This window comes from Anabrus simplex, chromosome 3 (assembly GCF_040414725.1).
Source record: "Anabrus simplex isolate iqAnaSimp1 chromosome 3, ASM4041472v1, whole genome shotgun sequence".
NCBI lineage: Eukaryota > Metazoa > Arthropoda > Insecta > Orthoptera > Tettigoniidae > Anabrus > Anabrus simplex.
Genome location: NC_090267.1, coordinates 269,904,620 through 269,929,989, shown reverse-complemented (window position 1 = coordinate 269,929,989; position 25,370 = coordinate 269,904,620). Strand labels below are relative to the sequence as shown.

General features: G+C 38.9%; 1 protein-coding gene across 4 annotated transcripts in view; it reads right to left on the bottom strand.

The window, feature by feature from the left end:
- Window positions 1–25,370, bottom strand: part of LOC136866238 (transmembrane protein 53-B) — a 195,093-nt gene that overhangs the window by 105,983 nt on the left and 63,740 nt on the right. For all 4 annotated transcript variants that reach the window (XR_010859520.2, XM_067143029.2, XM_067143028.2 and 1 more), the window contains one exon: window positions 8,426–8,746. Coding sequence is in view for 3 of the 4 variants with exons in the window: in XM_067143029.2 (XP_066999130.1) it covers window positions 8,426–8,746 (321 nt within the window). In the remaining variant the exon portion in view is untranslated. The remainder of the gene's footprint in view (window positions 1–8,425; window positions 8,747–25,370) is intronic.

Below are 25,370 nucleotides of genomic sequence, written 5' to 3'. Positions count from 1 at the left end.
TACAGTGTAAATATTTTGTAACATATTGTACTTGTAACTAGAAGATTTCATTTCTATATTTACTGGAACTGTCCAGAAAGTTGTGACATGAATTTTTGAACAGGATGTGTTGGCCTTTGTTAGTTATGTATTCTAGAAAGTATGTTCTGACTATTCTGGAAATGGAAGATTCGTGATCGTATGTATTAGAGAAAGTATTTAAACATCGCGACCGAAGTAAGTGTTGTGATTGGTCAATCTGGGCAAGCCCCTGTGTTCTGGTTGGCTACTCCCAAGGCCAGAGTTCACTTTAAAAGAGGCTAGGCAGCATTTCGTGGGAGGTCTGAGGTCTTAAGTCTCTGAGCCGTCTTGGTCTTGGCCTGCCGAGCCTGCCGAAGTTTTTGATGTCATGAACGTCTCCTCAGTACCAGCATGGGTTGCCTAAGGGTAAGCGCTGTTGCCTTCTGTCCGATTTTAAGTCCCATTTAGTTTTCGTTGGTGTATCACAGGAGTTTGCCCTAATCGCCACTTTTTTTTTTTGATAGTTCTTTTTTACGTCGCACCGACACAGATAGGTCTTACGGCGACGATGGGACAGGAAAGGGCTAGGAGTGGGAAGGAAGCGGCCGTGGCCTTAATTAAGGTACAGCCCCAGCATTTGCCTGGTGTGAAAATGGGAAACCACGGAAAACCATTTTCAGGGCTGCCGACAGTGGAATTCGAACCTACTATCTCCCGAATACTGGATACTGGCCGCACTTAAGCGACTGCAGCTATCGAGCTCGGTCGCCACTTTTTTGATCAGATGTGAAAAGCTAGTTTTGATTTCACTCTAAAACGTAATAGTATTTGGTGCTTCCTCTTACCTTCAGTATTGTATTTGTGGAATTTGATTTGTACTGAGATGTACTTGCTTAACTCTTTGAACTTGCAGGAAGCTCTCGTCAAAGAATATATAACTTATGTGTCTCTAAGAACATGCATCTGTATCTTACAAAAGGTGTATCGGTATTTTCCACATTGACTGAAAAACAGTTCGTAATTTATTTAGTTTGTAAAGTCCTTTTGTAAATAATATTTTGAAAATCAAAGATCACTGTTAATTTTTCCGAACCGCAACCTAGACATATCCATGCCCTGTAGGTTCCCAGTTATGTCCCACGTTCCGTGTTTGTTATCGTCAAGTTGCCTTCACTGATATTTACTTCTGCTGTTTTCGCCACAGTTCATTACATGATTACGATGTGTATAGTGTTCAGGTACCTTGTAATTTGATTTACTTTCCTCTCTTTATCTGTGTTTGTGTAACCGCTGAATTACCGGTTACAATCTATATATCTGGTCTCCTGAAGTGCCGTTATGATAATTCAATGATTTCTGAGAGTGTCTGTAAGGTGTTTTAACTTTCCACTTTTAAGCAGAGAATTAGCATTGAAGGTGGCTATGAAATTCGGGTATTTGCATTTGATTTTGTTTGAGGTTCCAAGACGCTCAGACTCGTCTCTGTGTAACGCTGCAGACTCCCCAGAATGTGCACCTGAGGTAATTTGTTTCACATTACACTTTCCCATGAATGATAAACATGAGTTTGGGGTAATTACTTGAGTCACCAGTTTACAACCAAGGTTGTGAGCGCCACAGGTTTCTTCCAGCCACCCCTAACCTGTGGTACAGACGCTGCCCTAAGGCCACCCAATCTGGCAATCTGGGAACAGATGCCTGGGGAATTTTATGTTCTTGGAGGTAGTCATCCACCCTCTCTGCCGTTGGGAGATTCTTCTCTTCATCCGCCATTGAGACCATTGACCAGTTTTCACCTAGTAACCCTAGGCAAGGTTTTCCCCTTCCACCATCTCCACCGTACCGAAGGTCATCATCTCTGTCATAGATGCCATTGAGGACTTCACTCATAACCCAGGCTAAGGGCCCTACATATTTATGACAGCTGGAGAGAGGGTGTCCCAGTATTTTAAAGCCCCAGGAACTGGGCTACCCATTGGTCCGCGGGTTGTATTGGGTATTTCAACCAGCGCTACAAATTGTAGGGGCCCCCCTATCTGCCACCTGGGGTCGCGCTCTGGAGGGGTCGGGTTATTTGCAGAGTGTGGGTAGTTTACTTTAAAATAATATATTTTCTTTGGAATGACAGCTGACTGACATGCAGCATGGCTTGTTGTAGTGGAAGCCATTTCTTTTCAGTTTTAACTTAATTAATCTATAACTGGTAGATTCTTCTGTCTGCAAAATTCAGGATAAATAAAATTAGAAAATACCTTTAAAAAAAGAAAACCTTTAATAGGAGATTATACCTGAAAAATGATAACTTCGTCGCCATAAGACCTATCTGTGTCGGTGCGACGTAAAGCCCCTAGCAAAAAAAAATTGATAACTTTAATCATATCAATGCTCTGAAATGTTGCAAGAAATGTCAGCGTTAATGAATGCTTCATTTAACTTGGTAGCTCTGTACTCCCTAGATTGCACTAACATTTAATGTGAGATTATACCTAAAAAATTATATTTTCAAATGTAATCTTTTTCAGGTATTTTTAATTTTATTTATCCTGAATTAGTTTCAAATGACTGAGAAACCTCAAAGGTATAGTCACAGCTTGGAGTTGTCCAGCTTTACTATGAAAAATAATTGTGCCCAGTTACAAAGCTAAGAAACAGGCTGTTACTGTATCTGTACTTGCAATTATTTACTAAAGGAAGAAAGAAAGAAACAAACAAACACAAACAAACACATCAATCAATAATAATGAATTCAGTATCTCAGGGGTCTGACTCCTTAGTTGAATGGTCAGTGTTGAGGCCTTTGGTTCACAGGGTCCCGGGTTCAATTCTAGCTGGGTCGGGGATTTTTAATCACGGGCGATTAATTCTTTTGGCTTGGGGCCTGATTGTTTGTTTGTGTTTGCCCCAACAGTTTCATATTCAGACAATACACCACACCACCACAGAAACATGCAATAGTGATCACATCCTTCCCTACAGAGTTGGCATCAGGAAGGGCATCCAGCTATAAAACAAGGCCAAATCCACATGTGAGAGACAGTTTGCACCTGCAAACTCACAAGGTGTGGGAAAAGAAGAAAAAGGAGGAGGAGGTCAGTATCTCAGGGCATAAATGTGAATTTTGAAAGATTCCGTGCGCTCCGAATTTTGAAATGTGATATAATGCATTATTTTATTCATTTCTTGCTAACTATTCAGTTTTCTTTTACCATAGCCCTTTTCCACAAAATGTAATACTTTCCTTTTTCTTTAGATTCCAAAATAACAGATCCATGTAAGTGAAATACTGCACAACCATTATCTGTTCTGCTTTTAACCCGAGAGGGCACATCGTGGTCTTTTCAACCGGGTTCAGAGATAAATAATTATAGTTCTTAACGTAGCAGGCTGCTAGCTTCCATCTCCTTCAGTACCTTACAATGGACCCATCCACTATCAGTGTGCGTGAACAATTCACCCCTCACGCACCTTGGTTTCAGCCTAATGGACCCGGTCTAAAACTCCTGGCGCACCCCATGACATATGCATGATTATGAGCCAAGTTTTATTTTGCTTTTTCAGTTAACCTAGCAAGAATGTGTCAGTTTTGTTTTATTTTGGTGTACAATAGTACCTTAATATGTACTAAAGTCCAACACATTATGGATAGAAAGAGGGAAAGAGAATTCGAGCCGTTTAGAAAACGAACATTCGCCAATGTTAGGATTGCCTAAAGAAGAGCAGCCCTCTGCAGCTCCACAAGAACTAGAAAGACCTGGTAGATTTGCATACTGCGACTGGAAAATATAAAAAACAGGAAAACCAAGACTAGATGCCGTGTATGCCAGTGACATATCTGCAAAGAACACTCGGCAGTGACTTGCATTTGGTGTGGTACGGAAAGTCAAGAATCAAGTGATGACGCAGAATGAATGTCAATTGTTTAACGTCCAATTTTTGCATGTTAAAATACCTTTGAACGTTATTTACAAGTTGGTTCAAAAATTACTAGTAACATTAAAAATAGTTTTTGCTTAATTTGTGCTATTTTTTCCTGACCCAGTCTAAAACACTGTGCGCGCCTCCTCACGGGGTTATTTTTCAGGGTTAAGAGTAGAGCTTTGCAATACTCCCTTTAATACCAATTTTGGCCAATAGAAAAATACATTTCCAAAGAAAACTTTCAAAAATGAGATTTCTTTGTCACTAGTTACTTTTTGGAATAGGTACTCAAAGTGAGATTGGAATTTTGGGCAGCTGCCAGGAAGAAGGATTATGTTATAATCTTTAATAGCTAAAATATTATAAATGTTTATCCAACACATTACATCTTTAAGGAAAAGTTCTTGGTACTTTTAGCATAAATCTATACAATTTTAGCCAGCAATTAAAGGGTTGCTATGAATTTTATGTGCTTCAAAACTTTTTAATAAACATTACATCTTCAAAAATATAAAATTAATTCCAACCAAAACCTTTCCATCCCATCCTACAAGAAAACAAATTACGCAGGATATACTGTATATCAGACTACAATTAGTTTGATCATATACTGACTTGGCTTAGTTTTATTTTTATATTCTTCACACAGAAATTAAGTTTGCAGTAGCCACCATCAATCACAGTAAATTTACACAGCCCTGATGAAAATAATATGTGTTTGAATTTAGATCCCTATAATTTTGATGCAGTTAAGTAACTTTACAACATATTAAATTCACTACCTACTTTATGTTAACATTCTTATTTAGAACAGAAAAGAGTAGGATTTCATTTTTGCTTTCTGACACAAGGCAATTGTTAGTTACAGGAAGTTATTTACACAAACAATACAAAGAGGTGGTAACTGTTCAAACTACATGGCATGATAAAACATTTTTGGATTTAACCATATGGATTCCACACCAGCAAAATGCATTTACTGAAAACTATTTTCCTTTCTATTCCATTTGTGTACCCTAGTGTACCTTTGATATGGTCTCTTAGATAAAAATCTTGTCAAATGACAAGCTCATTTTGTCCAGCGTGGAAAAGCATCACCAAGGTCTATTATATAAATATTGCAACCAATGGTCAAATAAAAGAATAGAATACATAGCACTATTCACTACAGAGACTTTTCAGAGAGTAGGCTCTCTTTGGACACTCCAAAGCGTGGTAACGGCCACAAAGTCTATTGCACCATCGACATACACAGTCACTATTCGGATCGTGAAAGCGGAGAGTAGCACAAGCCTTGTGGTGAAATCCGTGGACCGCTGCACGGGTCACCGCGTGTCTCAGTTCAAAACAACTTTGTTGCCAGTCAGTTGTAGTCATTGCGTCGGTTGTGTACAAGTCACTCCATATTTTGGTCTTTTTAAATTTCAAATTATGCAGGAAGTCTTGGTATTCTGTCGTCGATTGCAGGGTCATAGAAAACCGTAGGTCTTCGATGAAAAACAGTTCTCTTGTCAGTTCGTAAACAAGTCTCGAAGGCGTGTATTTAGACACACAAAGGATTCGTTTAAGGAAGGTAGCTTTAACCCTTTCTAATTCCTTTAGGTCTTTCTTTTTCAAGAAGGTCCATATTAGTTCTAAACCTAAGTTGCAATTGGAGTAATCTTTAGATGAAACAGTTTCATTGCTGTCTCAATTGATAATTGATCGATGTGCTCTATATCATTTACTGCTATTATTGCTGCAAGAGATCTTTCTTTCACGTGAGCTGAGAATGTTTTGCCGTTCATTTGGAGAGTTATTCCAAGGTATTTGAAAGAGTTCACAGAATTTAGAAGAGAATCTTCAAAATAGAAAGTATCTGCAGCCGCTCGTTTTCCTCCTCTTCTAAAAACCATCACTACTGTTTTCTCTTTGTTAACTTCCAAACCGGCCTCTTCACACCATTTTGACAGTCTATCAAGTGCTGTTTGTAGTTCTTCTCTACAAGACGCGACAATAACCATGTCGTCTGCGTATAGATAGATACTTGTCTGCTCTGTAACGATGGCTTTCGTTATGTCATATGTTGCGACATTAAAGAGTAGTGGACTCAAAGGATCTCCTTGAAGAACTCCTATAGTCTGTAGGATTGGCTTAGACTTTGTTAAGTCATCATCAATTCTTACATAATTTTCCGATAATATATTTTTTATCAATTTTATGTAACAGTTTTCACCGCAAATCTCTCTTAATTTCTGGAGGATCAATTTCCTACTTGTAGAATCGAATGCTTTGCGAAAGTCAACAAACACTGCATACAATTTTCCTTTCTGTACTTTAAGTGCCTCTTGAATGTCTTCCATCAAACAATGTACTGCCTGCAAAGTTGAACGACCTCTTCTGAACCCGAATTGTTCTTCCGGTAATTTGTCATCTAGTAGATCATTCAGACGGTTTGCTAGAGCCTTCATTAATATCTTCAAAAGTGTACACTCTAAAGCAATTCCTCGGTATGAATCTGGGTTGTTCACATCTCCTTTGCCTTTATACATCACCTTTATAGTTGATTCTCTCCACTTATCTGGAATTTTCCCTTGTCTGAGACATTGATTCAAGAGTTCTGTAATTGAGTCCTTTAGTATAGCCCACCCAAGGTCTATTAACCAAACTTTGAAAATACTGCGCAACTGCAAAGTCTTAGCTGTTTTCAGTAAAAAGCACCAATAGAGTGGTATCCTTCTGAAGTAACTAGCCATTTGTTGTGCATTTCTGCAAAGTTATCACTCAGCAGCAGTTAGCTTGCAAATGAGTGTAGTATGTGTTGGAACTGTAGAGATGCCCAAGTTTACAAGTAATGTACCAACATTTGCATCTTCTCTTGAATGTCTTCCATCAAACAATGTACTGCCTGCAAAGTTGAACGACCTCTTCTGAACCCGAATTGTTCTTCCGGTAATTTGTCATCTAGTAGATCATTCAGACGGTTTGCTAGAGCCTTCATTAATATCTTTAGAGTTTACAGAGGACGTATCAAATAATAAAGACAGTTTATGGCAATTCGCCGAGATCAAAGAAAGGGTGACAGGTCAGATCGAATGTGAAAGTGTTGGTGACGGTCTTTTTAGACATTACCAGTGTTGTGCAACATGAATTCCTACCCAAGGACCAAATAGTGAACTGCCGGTATTGCCTAGAAATCTTGAGAGGTTTGAGATAAAATGTCAGAAAAAAAGGTCAACCTTGTCGAGAAAAAACTCCTGATCCCTCCCCTATCACAATGTGCCAGCTCACATACTGTTGCTGATTCGTAAATTTTTTATGAACACAAAGACAACTGTGCTTTCATATCCATCTTACTTATCTGACCTTGCCCTGGCACTCTCTTTTCAATTTCCCAAACTGAAATTCATCCTGAAACGTGAAGAGATCAAACTGAAACCACAGGTTGGACTGCAAGTGATTCATCAAACTGCCTACCATAATTTCCTTAAGTGGAAATGACATTGGGAGCGATGTATTAATAGAGCAGAGCAGTACTTCAAAGAAGATTAAGTAGGTTGCAGATAAGCCCCCTAGTGAGTATTTTCATTTTTTAATTATTCTTTACTATTTTTTTACAGTCTTCGTATACATTCTAGCATCTCTCAAAGAAAAATCAGAAAATCTGCCACTGTCAAATGCATATGCCAGGTTCTATAATAAAATTGCAATTCATTGATGAAGATGTTCCTGCTGAACACTGTTATTTCGTGACATCCAAAGTTAGGTTCTTCCTCTATTTGAGCTCATTGTCCATACCAACTGTATTGTCCTTTATTCTTTTGCTCTTCTGCTTACTTGCAGTTTTTTGGCTTTCACATCATTGTAGATTTCCCAAATGAAGAAAGTGGAATTCTCAACAATGGCCTTCTCAATGAGAGTGGATACCTGCCCTACTGATGTAGTTGGAAAACAGAAATGAGCTTGTTAGGGGCTGAGAAAGAACAGGTCTGGAAAACAGTGAATGATGACAGGAGAGCCTATCTATAAAGATACAGACAGTGAGGAGACGTAGCGCTTATCATAATTCATTTATATTTTCATGTTAGTTCTTTCCTTTTTTTTTTATTGCTCCCCATGCCCATTCTGTGGTTGTATATTACACAAAAGAAATCCATTTCTTTCCCATGTGTTAAAGTAAAACAGAGCATCAAAACTGGCATGCATACAGCTTAAATAGTGTTGAATCATTTTTTTTTTTTTTTTTTTACAATTTGCTTTAATTTGCACCGACACTGATAGGTCTTATGGCGGTGATAGGATAAAGAAGAGCTAGGATTAGGAAGGAAATGGCTGTGGCCTTAATTAAGGTACAGACCCACCATTTGCATGGTGCAAAAATGGGAAATAATCGAAAACAATCTTCAGGGCTGCTGACAATAGGGTTCATTCTAGCTGTACGAAATCACATTGAAATATAACATCCTTTCTCTAAATCAGACATGATAAAGAATTATTTCACATGCACAGATGTTAAAAAGCTATATACCTGGCTTCCTTTAGCAGGCCATAGTAATTGCCAAGGTGCTATGCTGACATTCAATACATCAAATCCTTGGTCCATGTACAACTCCGCAAATTTTAGGATGTGCTTCTGCTGGGCAAGCAACCATGCCATAATAATAACTAATGGTTTATTGTGATTCAGTTCAGGGTATGTCACTTTAAATTTAGGACTTTTCTCAATTTTCACAGTTCGTTCAGAACTAATCAGCTGCATGGCTTTGTTAATAGTATGCAATGAATATGGCCTGAGTGATGTCCACAGCACGTGTGCAGATGAAGTACGCATGGCTGCAGGAACACTATTCTATAAATCAACAAGAAAAACCAGTGATTAGATGGCTACAAAATTCAAATAATAAATTTAAATAAAACACTTGAATTAACAACTTTCTACTCTTATAGTACACTCTTCTTCAAGAACCTCACCATGTGTACATAAATCGGAAAATAAACTAAGGGCTAAATATCCTCAAAAAAGATATACAGAAAACTTCTGAATCCTAGTTGTTGTTATTATTATTATAATAAGACATTGCATATTAGTTGAAACATAATATAGTTTAACTTCCTAGTTCTCATGGAAGTAGAAGCATACAACCCTATGCCATATTTTTGTCAAGATGTAAGTTACTACATTCAAGTAATGGAAAGGAGCAAACAAGTGACAACTTATAACTGTTAGGTTCTTCAGTCTGTCAAAACTAATTATGAATAAATAAATTATTCTATGCTCGACGAGAAGGGTGTGAGGAAGCCCTGTTGGAGGATTTCATTAAAATAAGTTCCATTTTTCAAGTCAATAAGTATCTGCAATTTTGCTCTAATTGTCTTTAGGTTAGTTCTATGGCATCGTGTGCTCACCAGCTGCTAGATGGCACCGTTGTCTATGTCTGTGGTAGGTTTCAGCGTTATCAGGTCAATAGAGCTTGTGCTGTTGCGACGTAAAAATGGCCACACCACACTCGGTTTGCACCAAAGATGAACAGCGTTCCATAGTCCGTTTTTTGTGGTCTGAGGGTGTACCAGGAGTGGAAATTCATAGAAGACTTTCAGCACAATACAGGGACAATGTTTTGCCACAGCAAAGTATTTACCAGTGGATTGAACAGTTCAAAAGGGTTCGCACGAGCGTGAAGGATGAGGAAAGATTCGGGCTTGCATCTGATGCCAATATTGAACAAGTGCATGATATGATCCCGAATAACAGATGATAGAGTGTTCTAGAACAGTGACTATAACGCTGTAACCTACCAAAGACGTACACAACGGTGCCACCTAGCAGCTGGTGAGCACACAATGCCACAGAGCCAACCTAGAGACACTTTGAGCAAAATTGCAGATACTTATTAACTTGCCCTCAAATTTAAGAATTTAAAAACAGAACTTAACATTTCTAAATATTTTCTAGTGTGATTTGATAGAATCTGATGTTCTTTCAAGAACAAAACATGCCATTCTATTTTTAATTAATTTGATTCCTTTCAGATAGTTTCTAAATTTACTTACTTTTGACAGACTGAAGAACCAAACAGTTATAAATTGCCTGAGTCAAAACTGAAAAGAAATAGCTTTAAATATCACAAAATATCAAGTAACATACAGAAACTATAGGAACATGAAATGAAAGGTCAGTGTGCGAAGAGGAAACAATATAAAGAAAACACAAAACCTTTCATAATTATGATAATGATTATGGCAGAATCCACACAACTCCAGTGTTCTCTTGAATCATTATCTACTCTGCTTCAAAATGATATGACAATGCTTCTAATAAAACAGCACACTACTGTATTCATAAAAAGATGGCAGACTGCAGGTTGTGTCAAATACACTGTAGACGACACTGGACACTTCCATATTCTCCTCTTTTAAACTGAAAGAGAGACATGTTGACAGTGGCACACCTGCTGGCCCGGCATTAAACATCAGGTGGCAAGATTGAAACTACAGAAGTTGCATGTTAAAATTGATAGAAATAATGAAACTAAATAATTATTTTTGCTTTATTCTACTAAGAAAGTTGAATATTAATGCTGATAGAAATAATGATTCTGTTTTGTTCAAATCGTTGGCTGAATGGTCAGCATAGAGGCCTTCAGTTCAGAAGGTCCCGGATTCAATTCCCGGCTGGATTGGGGAGTTTAATCACCTCTAATTAATTTTTCTAGCTCGGGGACTGAGTGTGTGTTTGTTCCAACAAGTTTCTCTTCAAATTCAGGCAACACACAAAACTTCTAACCACCACAGAAACATGCAATAGTGATTCTTCTTCTTCTTTTCTTCATGGGGCCTCTAAATATTAGTTCCTAATTAGCGTCAACCTCTAAGATGTTTTGTTACCATATTTTGCCTTCATTCCCTGCTCCTTTCACAAAGCTGCAGGTTGTTCTTATTGGGTCTTCTTGGATTTTTTCTCTCTCTTCACTTGGCAGTCCTAGAGTGGAGAGTCTGAATCTTCCTAGTGGCTCACATTCGAAAATTATGTGTTCAGCTGATTCCTCTGCTTCAATGCATTTCCTACATGTGTTGTTCCTTATTACTCCAATTCTATGTAGGTGGTTTTTTTTTTTCAGATGGCAGTGTCCTGTCAACAGTCCTATTACCTATCTTATATTTTCTCTGCTGAGTATCAACAGTTCTTTAGTATGCTTCTTGTTTGGTCCTTTTATCAGTTCCTTTGCAAGCCTGCATCCTGGAGTATTTTTCCACTTTTCCATTTGTTTCTTTTGTACCCATTTTCCTATGTAGTGTCGGGCTTGTCCATAGGAAATCCCACATACAGGTTCTGGGCCTACAAAATGTGTTTCTGCCCCTTTCCTGGCCAGTTTATCTGCCTTTTCATTTCCTTCTATACCTGCATGCTCTGTTACCCATGTTATTTTGACAATGTTGTACTTTGAGAGCTTCAGGAGAAGCAAGTGGCAATACCAGACAATTCTGGATATTATCCGGACTGCATCTAGCGTCTTAATGGCCGCTTGGCTGTCCGTAAAAATGAAAATGTTCTTATTCCTATAGTTCGTTTTCAGATTTTCTTCAAGACATGTTGTGATAGCTATCATTTCAGCTTGCAAGACTGTAGTATGTTTGCCCAGGCTTATCTGGATTGATCTCTCAGGTCTCCCCCGTTGATCCCTCCTCCTGTGCTATCCACAGTCTTTGAGCCATCAGTCCACCACACTATATTTTCTTTTTCAGTATTCCAATTGTTGATATCTCAGTCTTTTTTTATTATCTGGGTCTCAAATGGTTTTTCAAAGTTGTACTTTGGTATCATATGATCAGAAGGCATGTGTAGAACTTCCTCTGTTATTACTCTGTTCATTTTACACTGTCCCAGATTGGGTCTTTGTGCATTCCAGCACTTTGATTGTGCCAGTCTACACGAACTCATTCTAGCCTGTCCTTTTATGAAATCGCACAGTGATGGGAGGTCTAGTAAAGTATTTAAGGCTTCTGTCGGCGTAGTTCTCATAGCCCCAGTTATGGCTATGCATGCCATTTTCTGTAGGCTATCTAATCTACTGCCGACTTTTCCTTGACTTACTTTCCGCCACCAGATGATTGCAGCATAGGCCATCAATGGTCTAATGATCATTGTGTATATCCACATTACCATTGATGGTCTTAGGCCCCATGTCTTCCCAACGGCTCTTTTACATGCATACAGCAAGTTCTTGGCCTGGGTTATGTTCCTTTCTATATGTGGATTCCAGGTCAGATTTTTATCTAAAACTACACCTAGGTGCAGTGCCTGTTCTTCCATATATATATCTTGTCCAAACAGCTTTAGCGATCTCTTTCCCTCTAATTTTCTCCTTCTTATTAAAAGGACCAGAGTTATCTTGTTCGGGTTGACTGATAGTTGTTCTTCCTGACACCAGTTCTCCACAAGGTTGAGTGATCTTTGCACGAGGTCCTGAATAACACTCATCAGCTTACCTCGTACCACAATCACTAGGTCATCTGCGTATCCTTGTGTATAGAAAACCTGTTCGTTGAGCATAGCTATGATTTTGTTCACCACAAGGTTCCACAGCAGAGGAGAAAGAACTCCTCCCCGAGCACAGTCTCGAGTGGCCCTAACAGTCAACATTTCTTCAAACAGGGTTGCTTTAATCTTCCTTCCGTCTAACATGGATTTATTACATTTTACGACGGTTTTACTCACCTTGCTCTTTTCCAATGCTTTGATCTTAGAGTCATAGGTTGTATTGCTGAAGGCTCCTTCTATATCTAGAAATGCCGCCAGTGTAATTTCCTTATATTCTAGGCTTTCCTCTAGTTTACAAACCAACTGGTGGAGTGCTACTTCAGTGGATCTGCCAGGTCTTTATGCAAACTGATTTTCATGTAACGTTGAGTTCAGTTGCACCGTTCTTCTGATATATTTATCCAGAATTTTTTCCATTGCTTTCAGCATGAGGGGGGTTAAACATAATGGTCTGTATGCTTTGGCTCGGGCATACTTTACCCTTCCGCACTTAGATATGAATACGGGTTTAGCTTCAGACCATGATTTCGGCATGTACCCTAAAGCTAGACTAGCTCTGAAGAGGTCCGTCAGGGCATCGACGAGTATCTCACGTCCTTCTTGTAGGAGTATTGGAAGTCTCTCATCTGGCCCCGAAGCCTTTATAGGGTGAAACCTGTCGATTGCCCATTTTACAGGGTTGAGTTTTATTATTCTGTTGGCACAGTTCCAGTCTGCTCTTTGAGCTCCGGTCTGTGTTCCAACCGTTTCTTCTTCTGTCATCTCCTCAGCCTCAGGAAAGTGACATGCCATTAGTATCTCCAGTGTGTCCTTCCCCGCCTGCGTAAACGACCCATCTGGGTTGCTTTATGAACCTTCTGGAGCCTTGCTCTTTCAGTGTGTGATTCCACTTTCTCACAGAACAGTCTCCAAGATTTTCTTTTTGCTTTCCGTATCTCTAGGTTATACTAAGTGAGTTTCCTATGATATACGTCCCACATACCATTTCTAGATGATATTCTATACAACATTCTAACCTCTTTTTTTATTTTGGCTAGTTTGTTGTTTTACCACCTTACTTTTTAGTTTTCTTTTCTTTGTGAGGACAGTAGTCATGGAATGAGTCTATAATGGCCTTTTCTAATAGTTCCACTGCCTCATCCAATTCTTTCTGTCCTCTCACGTTAGTTGGAATTTTTTGTACACCCTTCCCTAGAACTTCTCTGTATCTAACCCAGTTAGTTCTTTTTGGGTCTCTGTACATCTCAATCCCACATAGTCTCGCATCTATTGTAAACTGGATGTGCTGGTGAACTGCCAATGATGGTTCCTCCAGCAACTTCCAGTCTTTAATAAAGTTTGCAATATGCATAGTGCTTCGTGTAATGTCTATTACCTCACTACGATTTTTATTCATTAATGTAGGCTTGTTTCCTACATTTAGTATCGTCAACTCAGTTCCAATAATAAACTCTAGTAAAGACTCACCTCTTGCATTGCAGTTCGTGCTGCCGCATGCCATGTGGTGTGAATTTGCATCTACTCCAAGGACTAGGTGTACGCCTTTCCTCTTTGCATTCCAAATTAGGTTCTCAACTTCTTCTGATGGGGCAGATTAGTTGAGTCATATGGGAGGTATGCAGAGCCTATGGTTATTTCTCTGGGAACTTCCCAATTTCCAAGTTTTATCTTGGCCGCCACTAAGTCCTTTGAACAATGTTTTTGCAACAGAAGGCATTTTAGTTTTCTGCTCACAAGTACATGTGTTCTAGGCATATTCGATGTACCGTACATTAGCTTACCTCCAGATTCCGCCAGTCCTGCTAATCTGCCCTTAACTACCCATGGCTCTTGTATAAGAGCCACATCGATAGCCTTGGACTTGAACTTCCTGACTAAATTGGCCACAGCTGATTTTTTATGTTGTAGGTTGGTCTGTAGAACTTTCAATACCATACTTGTCAACGTTAGGTTTTGTTTTTCCCTTAATTACTTGAAAATTGATCTGCCCAAGTCCGAGCCTGGCCTTAAGGCCTCTCTTCTTGAGCTCTTCAAAATCTCTTTTATTAAGGGCCAAAACAATTGTCCTTCCTTTATCATCAGTAGTTTTTCCATTCAGCACTCTCCACTTTTTCGTCGGAAGTTTGGTGTCATGCTGATGTATCCTGACAAGCACATAATCAACATTCATCTTGTCAAATGGAGGAGGAAACTTGGTAATGACCTTTGTAGTATTCAGCACCTTCTTGGCTTCTGCCACCTCCAAATTCTCCCTCTTCCAAGGGTTGCAATTGGCCACTATCTGTACCAGCCACCTTTTAGTTTCTGGATTTACACAAATCAGTACCACTGCTCCACTTTCCAGCCTTGGAGACTCAAGGAAGCCTGGAAGGCATCCGTCTGACAATGATTTCATTTGCGTTATCAGAGCAGATGAAAGTTCCTTCACATCTTCCTCCTTCAGTTTCCCGTCTGGAAACTTTTAGGTATTATTGCTACCTTGATTGAAGTTAGTCTTTCCGAAAAGGACATGACCGTCTCTTCTTTCTGTTTCTTGGCGGGCGGTTTTGTAGCCAAACTTGATGACTTACTATCCCCCGACCTTGGCCTTTTGGGCGTTGTCGGAGGGATAGCCTCTCACCGATCCCTGTTCCTTGGCTTCTTCTCCATCCAAATTCCAACCGCTATTTTGGTTTTCTTCCTCGCTCTCTTCCTTTCCTTGTAATATGCACTGTTGCGAGGCGGTCCGTCAATATGAAATCTGTTGATTTTCGATGCAGAAATCTTCAGTTCTGTCTCTACGGACGTTCCTGGTTTGCCTGTGGTAGCAGTCTGCTCTACTGGAGCTTCTGTTGTCATTTCTTGTTTTGAGTTGGCAACAGCCTGTCCAATTGGGACTTCTGTCTCCATTTTTTAAATCTTGGGCTTGCTTCCGGATCTCCTCTACTGGAGCTTCCATGGCTTCCCTTAATGTTGAAGTTTTTGAAATTGGTTCTTTATAAGCATTCATATTTCAATCAATCATAGGGTTTTTGCCCCTTCTAGGGTCCTGAGCGTCGTTCTCACCATCCGTGGTGAGGCACACAGCCAGACATCGTCCTCCCGCAACTCAAGCTCTCCATAGCAGAGACCACGCCCCTCAGTCGTCCACCCAGCGGTCCGCCCCTAGCTCGAACCTAGCCAGGTTTGTTCCCCCTTCAGTAGGCCTACTCACGTGGTCTCCACTTGGCATTATCATGACTGAGGTAACAGCCATGACCTTCCCCCTAAGTTGGGATCGCCGCTTTCCCAACCTCCGGCTTGTCCAGGCTACGTAGAGCAAAGTGATGTGTTGGTTCCAGCACCCCGCAGTGAGGCTTCACCTCAAACACCAGCCTCAAGGGCTTGTTCTTGCAAGAGTGAATAGATTACCTCTTTTAAGGAAAACTGTTCCAAGTTGGAAGCTTTGAAGATGCAAGAAAATTAGAAAAGAAAAATGCATCTAGGGAGTGGCTCCAGAGTTTCAAAAATCTCTAGAACATTGTTTTGAATTCTGTGATTGGTGAAGCTAATGACATGCATATAGCAATGGACCAGAAAGAAAAAACTGAGAAACTAGCTGCAGTATATGGGCCTATAAATATGCATAATGGTGATGAAACAGGTCTGAATTTACATAACGTTCCTTTCAAAGATTCTGGTTCTCCCAGGCAAGAAATGCATTGACGGTAAGATGACTCAGGAAAAAACTTAGGCCTATGTTATTTATATGCACTATTTTTCTGATAAAACAAATTCAGATCATCATTAGAAACAAATAATTTGCGTGATTTGATGGTTTGTAATATGAATGTACCTGCAGTAAATGAATTTGATCCCACACGGGCTGTGGATCATTGGTTTTCAGTTGCTAGACCACAAGGCACATCCATGGTCTCAAACGATCATGCAAGAATTAGGTCATTATTCTGTAACACTGTATGTCTAAGTTTGGTGGGATTCTTGCTGGATCCTGAACTTTTAGGCTTGCTCCTTAATTCAGAGAAAATTTCTTTACCCCTGGTCTATGGACTGTTATCAGTTGTTTGATGTACGTGTTCATGGGCTGTTTATCGTCCAGTATCTACCGGCTAATGTCTCTTGGTTGATATTTTGTATGTGTTGTTAACTGCTACAGTCTGTGGTCTGCTGGTTTCAAGGTGCTGTTGAGTCTTGTGAAAGAGACGTGTTCTTGAAAAATGAACGGTATGATTATACCAGTGTTAAAATGTGAGTGGCTAAAATGGTATAGTATAACAAAGGTAATCTGAATCAGGATACTGAAACAATCCCTGAAAATTGTGTTATGTTGCACAAATTACTGAAGTGTGTTGCCGTTGTCATTGTTCGCCATTGCCTACACAAATACTACAAATAGTAGTAAATCATAGTGCTTGATTTCCTATGTATTTATTTCACCTTTAGATTTGTGTGAGGGTAAAACTTTCCAGTCTTTCGTTTGTTTAATTTGAAGGGTTGTTTATGTTTGTTATAATGGTTTGATGAAATGGATTTCCATGGATAATGTCATTTTAGAATATACCTATTTTATTCCAAGTCATTGTGGAGGTTTTATTTTAGGTAGATAACCTTGGTGCAGTTCCCACCCGTTTAGTAGTTTTCAGGTTAAAACCTCTAGCGAGAGCACAAATATACAGCCTCAAGTACATGTCCTAGTAGAGAAGAGAAAGTTTATCATGCTTTATCTAAATTAAAGGGATCAATTTTGGAACTCTGGCCACCTAATTACAGATATTTCAAATTATTTTATTTCAAGTAAGTTGAAGTTATGAATGGTGATACAACTGACACCCAACTGTGAGGCAAATACAATAAAATTACAAATGCTGCTCCAACATGTGGCTGAATGATTGGTACATCTCTCAAGCTCGTAAGGGTATGTGCATTTGTCAGGTGTGGGTGGAATTCGAAATATTATGTTAGTGAAGCATCTTTTTAAAATGTGTGTGATATTCATTTTGAAGAATAAAGAAATGTTTTAGCAAGCCAGGAAATATCAAATTAAGAAACAGAGATATTGTTAATGTTTTAGTCACAATGAATGAGGATAAGAATTTTTTTAAACGCCACAGCATATAGTTTATGTAATTCGAGTAAGAATGGTGAAATGGCTGATAGTAATCAAGTTCTATCGGCACGGACAACTGAGGACTCTGGGAAAGAGTTGAGTCGTTCAACTCAGACTTAGCATGTAAGGGTTGATAAGGAAACAGAAAGTTGAGACTTTCATTACTAGTATCCTTCAGTTACTTATGAATAAGGTGGATAACCAGAGTAATGAAATAAATTCTGTAAGTGTGAATTGAATTCTATAAGTGCAGAGTTGAAGAATGAATTGACTTTCTAAGTAATGAGATATTGAGCCCTTATAAGTGCCATTTAATTGCTCATTCATTTATTGAGAGTACAGTGAATATTTTATTAAGTCTTGGTAACTTGCAGTGACCAACGCATACGTTTCACAATTTCGACGGGCAGTTTGGCACCAAGGGTCTATTGTCCGCAAGCTAAATTAAGAAAGAAGAGTTGCTACATGATGCGCGTACGACCTTCATGTGCGTGCTTGAGAACAAGGAAATGACAGGAAACAATGGGAGAGACCAACGGACCACATTTCGGAAACCCCAACACAAAGCTAGAATATCTTACGACATGAGTTTACAGTAAGCATAGGTGACGCGATGATTTTTTTTTTTTTTTTTTGCTAGTTGCTTTACGTCGCACCGACACAGATAGGTCTTATGGCGACGATGGGACAGGAAAGGCCTAGGAGTGGGAAGGAAACGGCCGTGGCCTTAATTAAGGTACAGCCCCAGCATTTGCCTGGTGTGAAAATGGGAAACCACGGAAAACCATTTTCAGGGCTGCCGATAGTGGGGTTCGAACCTACTATCTCCCGAATACTGGATACTGGCCGCACTTAAACGACTGCAGCTATCGAGCTCGGTGACGCGATGATTTTAACCAATGAAAAGGTAGCATCATTTCTATGTTGGCAATACATTGGTTAAAACGAGAGATGTGCCCTGAATGAGCATAGGACAACGACTGTGAAGGCAAATTAATACAAGTGACCAGCGAGTGGGTTAGCTATTCTATTTAGCATGAGTCTTCGAAGTAGTGAAGTCGACAAGAAGTGTCTACTTACCACGTGTGTAGCATTACAGAAGTCAGGTATTGTAAGTTTTGATCGTTTATTGGGACATTCTAACACTAGCTCAATATGCTCAGACTTTATTTAGTCTGGGGGGCCTGTACGTATGAACAATGCAGAGACAACAACTTGATCTTTACGCACCAACATTTCTGAGTGGAAGTGAACTTCATAAATTCGACATTTTAGTGTCTGCAATATTTAGACAGAAAGAACATTTCGATATGAACATTTACGCACATAGTTGCCTGCCTGTTTCAAGTTTATACCTGGGTGGAGTAAAGTAATTTTCCTAGGACACAAAGACCTGATAGTCTGATAGACACAGTTTCTAGTCCAGTATTGTGTATCGTTACCAGATGTAGAGCTTTGACATAATATGGGTGAAGTACAGAGTGAGAGGGAAAACTGACACAGTTACAGAGTTAGATAAGCAGAGAGTTGTTGCACAGCTGAATAAGAACTGGTTTTCACGGTCACGGGAAACTATGCCCAACCTGGCAGGTTGCACTGACTCAGTTGTAATACCATGAATAAACGGAATGTTGTAGTAAGGTTCTGAACCAGCGGATGCAGGAAGACGTTGGGAACGTGATTTCTACCCCAGAATGGAGATCCACAGACGGCATGAGTTTCAACTTGAAGACATCACAGTGAAGATGGCTAGCTAAAAGGATTGGGAGCCGGCTGACCGGAGGCAGGCGGCGAAATTGACAAAAAGATGAGTATTAGATTTGTATTGTCATAATGTACTTGCGCACATGTTTTAATGTAGCAAAGGGAATAGGTTAGGATTTATTATTTAATTTCAGCAGGTTTAGCTGTTGGTTGGGAGGACTACGTCCTATCTCAGTGTAAGGAAGCTTATATATTTAAATGTAAATAACTGTAAAGTACATGTGGACCGGCTGCATGAGGTCACAGTTTTGCCTTTTTCTTTTATCATGATTTTAGAGCTGAGTGGTTAATGTCAGATTTTTTTAAGAAGTCAGCCATATTTCATAATTGGTTTTTCTTTGATGTTCGAGACCTAGTGAACGTCTCGGGACTTAATTGTAAATGTAAAAAGGATTTAAATTAAAGTCAGGAAAGGCCAGATTCATTAGATAATGGGATTTCAAAGTGTGCAAGAACATGCCGTAACGTTTTTCCGATTTATTGTACGAAGTGTGGATGAGAAGGTGTGTGTTGGTGGAGCTTGGATCCACGACCTTTGTTAGCATCATCTTCATGGTTATTTGAATGTAAATATGAGTATACTTTGCGGTGCCAATAGCTTGTTGTCATTATGGGTGTGAATTTGTGACTGGTTCACTATTTTCCTTGACAGCAGTTTCATATTTCAAGTTTGGAATATTATAATCAGATTTCTTTAAATCTTGTCATTATTATTTTATTATAATTCATGCGATTTACTCAAGTGGAATGTGTAAGACGTTTCAGTAACTTTACAGATTTTCAAACAAGAATTGTGTCTATTTCTAGTTATGTTATTATAGCAGAGTTGGTCATTTTATTTAAAGCTTAACTTAAAGAGCGCGAGTGCTCTTGTATATGACAAGCGCGATATTGCTTTTTTTTGAGAGCAAAAGTAAGACAACATTTCTATTTATATTGGATATGAAAACTTAAGGATGTGATATATTGTGTGATGTTGAGTGAAAGGACGCGTTCCTCATTCTTAAAGGCCTGCACTTTCATGTTTGAGTAACTTGCCTCAGGTAGACTTGTGAGCAGCGTGTGTTAAGGGTTGGACCCCAGATATTTTTGTATTTGCTGCAATTTTGGGGACTGAATCTCCACTTTTGAGTCATTCAGCTATATGGTAGGCGAGGATGATTTGTGTTTCTACCGAGGAGAGTTTTGTATAGCGGCTTAATTTGTTGATTTATTTGGTATTTGTCCATGTCACTACGGTTGATGCGGTAGACTAGACTTTTATTGTGTGACGCTTAGTTTTGACTTGTCTTTTATGATATGACCATGCTGAGGATTATTTGTGTCATGTAATCTTTTTCAGAGACCAACACTGAGTTATGTGATGAAGGTCAAAGCCCTCTCTGTTTATTTTCTTGAATTTTGTGCCATGTAATTTATTTCAGGAAACCACAGTGATTTATGCTTGATGTTGTAAGGTCCACCAGATGACTGGTTTTGTGTCATGTAATCTATTTCAGGAACCTACGCTGAATAGGAAGTGATTGCTCAAAGTGTGAAATTTATTTCATTAATATTTTTCATCGAGAATGTGTGAGTGAGAGTTGCCTGAGTGTGGCATGCTTTTCTTGGTGATGCTATGGAAAATATGACATGTTTTTGTTCTTTGAATTGTGTATATTTTGCCGTTTATGTGATTTTTTAAATTGTGTGTGGTTATCGATGTGTATATATTGGTAGGACGTTTTACCACTCAGCGTAATTTTATGTGTACAGTTAGATTAATCCCTCCCCCCCCAAAGCGCATTAAAACATGTTTTTTCTTTTTAAGGTTAGGGACACCCATTGCAATGTAAAGTGTGCAGGAAAGGGGAAATACTCATCTAAAGTGGAAAGAATTAATAAACCAGCCAGAAGTGTGGTGCGTGCACACAGGTCGCAGTGTTAAAGTGCGAAAGTTCAGGAATTTACTTGCTGAATGTTAAGTATGTATGTCGGAATACACTTGATTAATTGTAATAGTATATTTTGATCCTTAAGATGAACTCTATAAACATTGAGAAAGATCCGAGTCATGTATTTCTTGTCCCATTTGATGTTTTTTTTTCCCTATATATTTTGTATTCCTTGTTTACTTTTAATAAACATGTTTTCCTAAAAACTGACGTCATGCCTTGACTTGTATCATTTATAGCTATTAATTGACCTCGTCTTGTCTATATTATATATATATGTTCCCCATCAAATCCAGGGTGTAATTTTAAGTTATTTTCATAGTTCAAACTGAGCACAACTGGGAAAATATGTAGTGTGGGTAGTGACCTGGATGTTGTTAATAATACTGATAGTTTAAATACTGATGTGAATGGTAGAATAAATTAATGAAATCGGAAGTTTGACTATCAAAGTAAGTAAATTCAGGAAGTTGATCATAAAGTAGAAGTTCAATGTTTGAAACTGACAGCAGTATGTGTCAATGATTGACAGATTCCTTTCTAACTACATGAAATCAGCCTTTAATTTGCTCAGTCAAGTTGCACAATGCTGTTTGGTGAGTTCTGGGCCTTCAGCGGATATTCTGAATTGAAGTATTATTTATTGTCTTCTATTTTGCACTGTTAAGATACAACACAGCAGAGCAACAAGAAAGCTAATACTGTTTCTTTTTCACTAAACTGTTGACAGGAATAGTTTTTCTGGCACTCACTTGGGGAACTTTCTTCGAATCGCTTCATCCTAAAAAATCTGAAGAACCAAATTGAGGGAAATTGGAATTCAATATATTTATTCATCCTACAATATCAACAAGGATATATGTCATGTCAGAAAACTCAGCAGGATTTCAGGTCATATGTGAGTAATTCTTGTCTGGCGCATCCACGCTGCGGGGGTGGGTATCCTCCACATCAGTAGGCCGGTATGAAGGAGAGCTAAGTTCAGGCAGGGACCCAGTCTCACGGGGTATAACGTGGAACCCATGCCCAGCGTTACGGGTGAAGACCTTAACAGCATCTTAGGCAGAGAAGGAGACCTTCGGAATGGTGAAGATGGTGGATGTGGCAACCCATCCTCTCTGTGGAAAATTAGAAAAGGAAATCACTGCCTTGTGGAGAAGAGGGAGAAAGAAATGGATAAGGAAAAGAAAAAAAAAAATATCAGAGAGATGAGAATAAGATAAAAAGGTTACATGTGGAATACGAAAGATTGAAACGACAAGTAAAGAGGAGTATTAATGAAGAAAAGGAGAAATGTTGGGGAGAGTTTACCAACAAAATTGAGCAAGATAGTCGAGGAAATCAGAAACTATTATACAGAAAAGAATAAATCAAGAAAAAATCAAGGCATTAGAGAGAGAAGACAGATCCATAGTACATGACGAAAAGGGTCTTCAGAAGGTGATGGCAAAGTATTTTGAAAAACTTTATAATGAGGATGACTGCTCGGAGGAAGAAGGAGATAAGAAAATGGAAATAATAGATGGAGAAAAAGAAGAGAACCCGATAACATGGTTGGAACTTGAAAGGGCAGGGAAAGCAATGACCAAAGGTAAAGCAAGTGGAAAAGAAAAATTCAATGCTGATATGATTAAGACAGCAGGAAGCATTGAACTACAGTGGCTATACAGAGCCCTCAATGCCATATGAAAGGATGAAAGGATGCATACCTAAAGATTGGCAACAAGGAAGCATTGTACCACTGCTCAAAAAGGAAATAGGAAGAAATGTGGGATATAAACCTATTATCACATGGGTTAAAAAATAATGGAGGAAGTCATAGACAAAAGACTGAGGGATATAATAGAAACACAGTTAGCGGAAGAACAATATGGCTTTAGACCGAATAGATCAACAATAGACTTGATATTTACCGTGCGAACGATAATGGAAAAACATTCTGGAAAGGAACAAGGAAATCATCTTCATATTTTTGGATTTGGATAAACCTTATGATACAGTTAAGAGAAAACATGTAAGGCAATGCCTACTGAAAAGGAATGTACCAAAATCATTAATTAACATGATAATAATGTTGTATCATGAGAGTAAAAGCTGTGTACAAGTGGGGAGTGGTGACACAAACATTTAATTCAAAAAAACGGTCTCAAGCAAGGAAGTGAACTGGAACTGTCGCCATTATTGTTTATAGGCCATTATTGGTAAGAACGGTAACGGTAGACCAAGGTATGAATATGACAAGCAGATCAGAGCAGATGTAAGATGCAATAGTTACATAGAGATGAAAAGGTTAGCACAGGATAGGGTGGCATGGAGAGCTGCATCAAACCAGCCTATGGACTGATGACTCAAACAACAACATTGATGGATGAAATCATAAAACATATAAAACAGAATATCAGTAGTGATGAAGTGAATGCTTTGGTATTTGCAGATGATGGGGTGATTTGGGGAAAGGGAGAAAAGGATGTACAAAAGAGACTGGACATTTGGAATGTTATTGCTATTTCCTTTAGGTCGCACCGACACAGATAGGTCTTATGGCGACGATGGAGCAGGAAGGGGCTAGGAGTGGGAAGGAAGCGGCCGTGGCCTTAATAAGGTACAGCCCCAGCATTTGCCTGGTGTGAAAAATGGGAAACCACGGAAAACCATTTTCAGGGCTGCTGACAGTGGGGTTCGAACCCATGATCTCCTGAATACTGGATACTGGCCACACTTAAGCGACTGCAGCTATCGAGCTCGGTATATTTGGAATGAAAATCTGAAGGAGTTTGGAATGGTAATTAGTATAAAAGAAAACTGTAGTCGTGCACTGTGGAGAAGAGAAAAAGAGAAGACAAGTGATCATAGCTGGAGAACAGTTAGAGAATGTACAACAGTTTACATATCTGGGAAGCATTATTAATGGAAGTAATGAAATCAACCCTGAAATTAGTAACAAACTAAGTAAAGGTACAACATTTTATCATCAAGTCAAAGAGCTTTTATGGCATGATAAAGTACCCAAGAGAACGAAATTAACATTATATAAACAGTATTTCATACCAATTGTAACATACAGACTAGAAATGCTGGTAACTAATAAGAGACAAGATAGTAAGATCTAAGCAGTAGAAATGAAATTTTTAAGAACATTGGTTAAAAAGACAAGAAGAGATACAGAAAGCAAGACTGAGATGGTTTGGACATGTAAAAAGAATGGGAAAGGAACGGGTAACAAGAAGGGTATTGGAAAGAGAGGGAAAGAGACCAGTTGGAAGACCGAGAAGAAGGTGGATGGATCAGATTTGGAATGACATTAGAGAAGCTGGATTGGATGTGGCGGAAGTAATGGAGCAGGAAAAGTGGAAGGACAGAAAGGAGTAGAGGAGGCTTGTTAACCACACCCGGGCGACTGGAGTGGGAGATTGATGATGATGATGATGATGATGATGATGATAGTTAAAACAGCTCATGGCTTAATTGCTTGGACAACACTGAGCAATAGTTTAACATCACTAAACATGATATTGGATATTCTTTGACTGAGGTTCAATAAACTTACTAGAATACTAGGTTTTGCTACAGGAGAGATGGTACCAAGGGATATCAACATCCTGATAGTTAGGGATAATTTAATTAAGGCAGGTGATAAGAGAATTCACCAGCAAAAGGGGAACGAACATGAGAAGTTTGTGGTAGGTGACAAGGTTCTCCTCAGAGGGTCATAATTGTCAAGTGCTGGTCAGAAAGAGAAGAAGCAAAAATCTTTCAGTTATATGAGGGTCCAGTGGAACTAGCAATTTGCAAGCGTTTCTAAACTGTGACAATAAAATCTTTGGGACTTGTAATATCTGCAGTCTTTGCACAGATACACACAATAAGATCTGCACCTTGGATGTATATACAGACTTGGAATGACATTAGAGAAGCTGGATTGGATGTGGCGGAAGTAATGGAGCCAACTTTCAAAAATAAAACCAGGATATTTTTTTTATTTTGCAGTACATCTCAACATGTTAAGACACATCATTGATGTTCAACGTCAAGAATTTCATTATATGGTCTGTATTCAATCGAGATTCACAAAGTAATGAAATGGAATACAAGGATCCACCTATTCAATACTAATTTATGAGAGATTCTTAAATCTCCACATATTCATTTA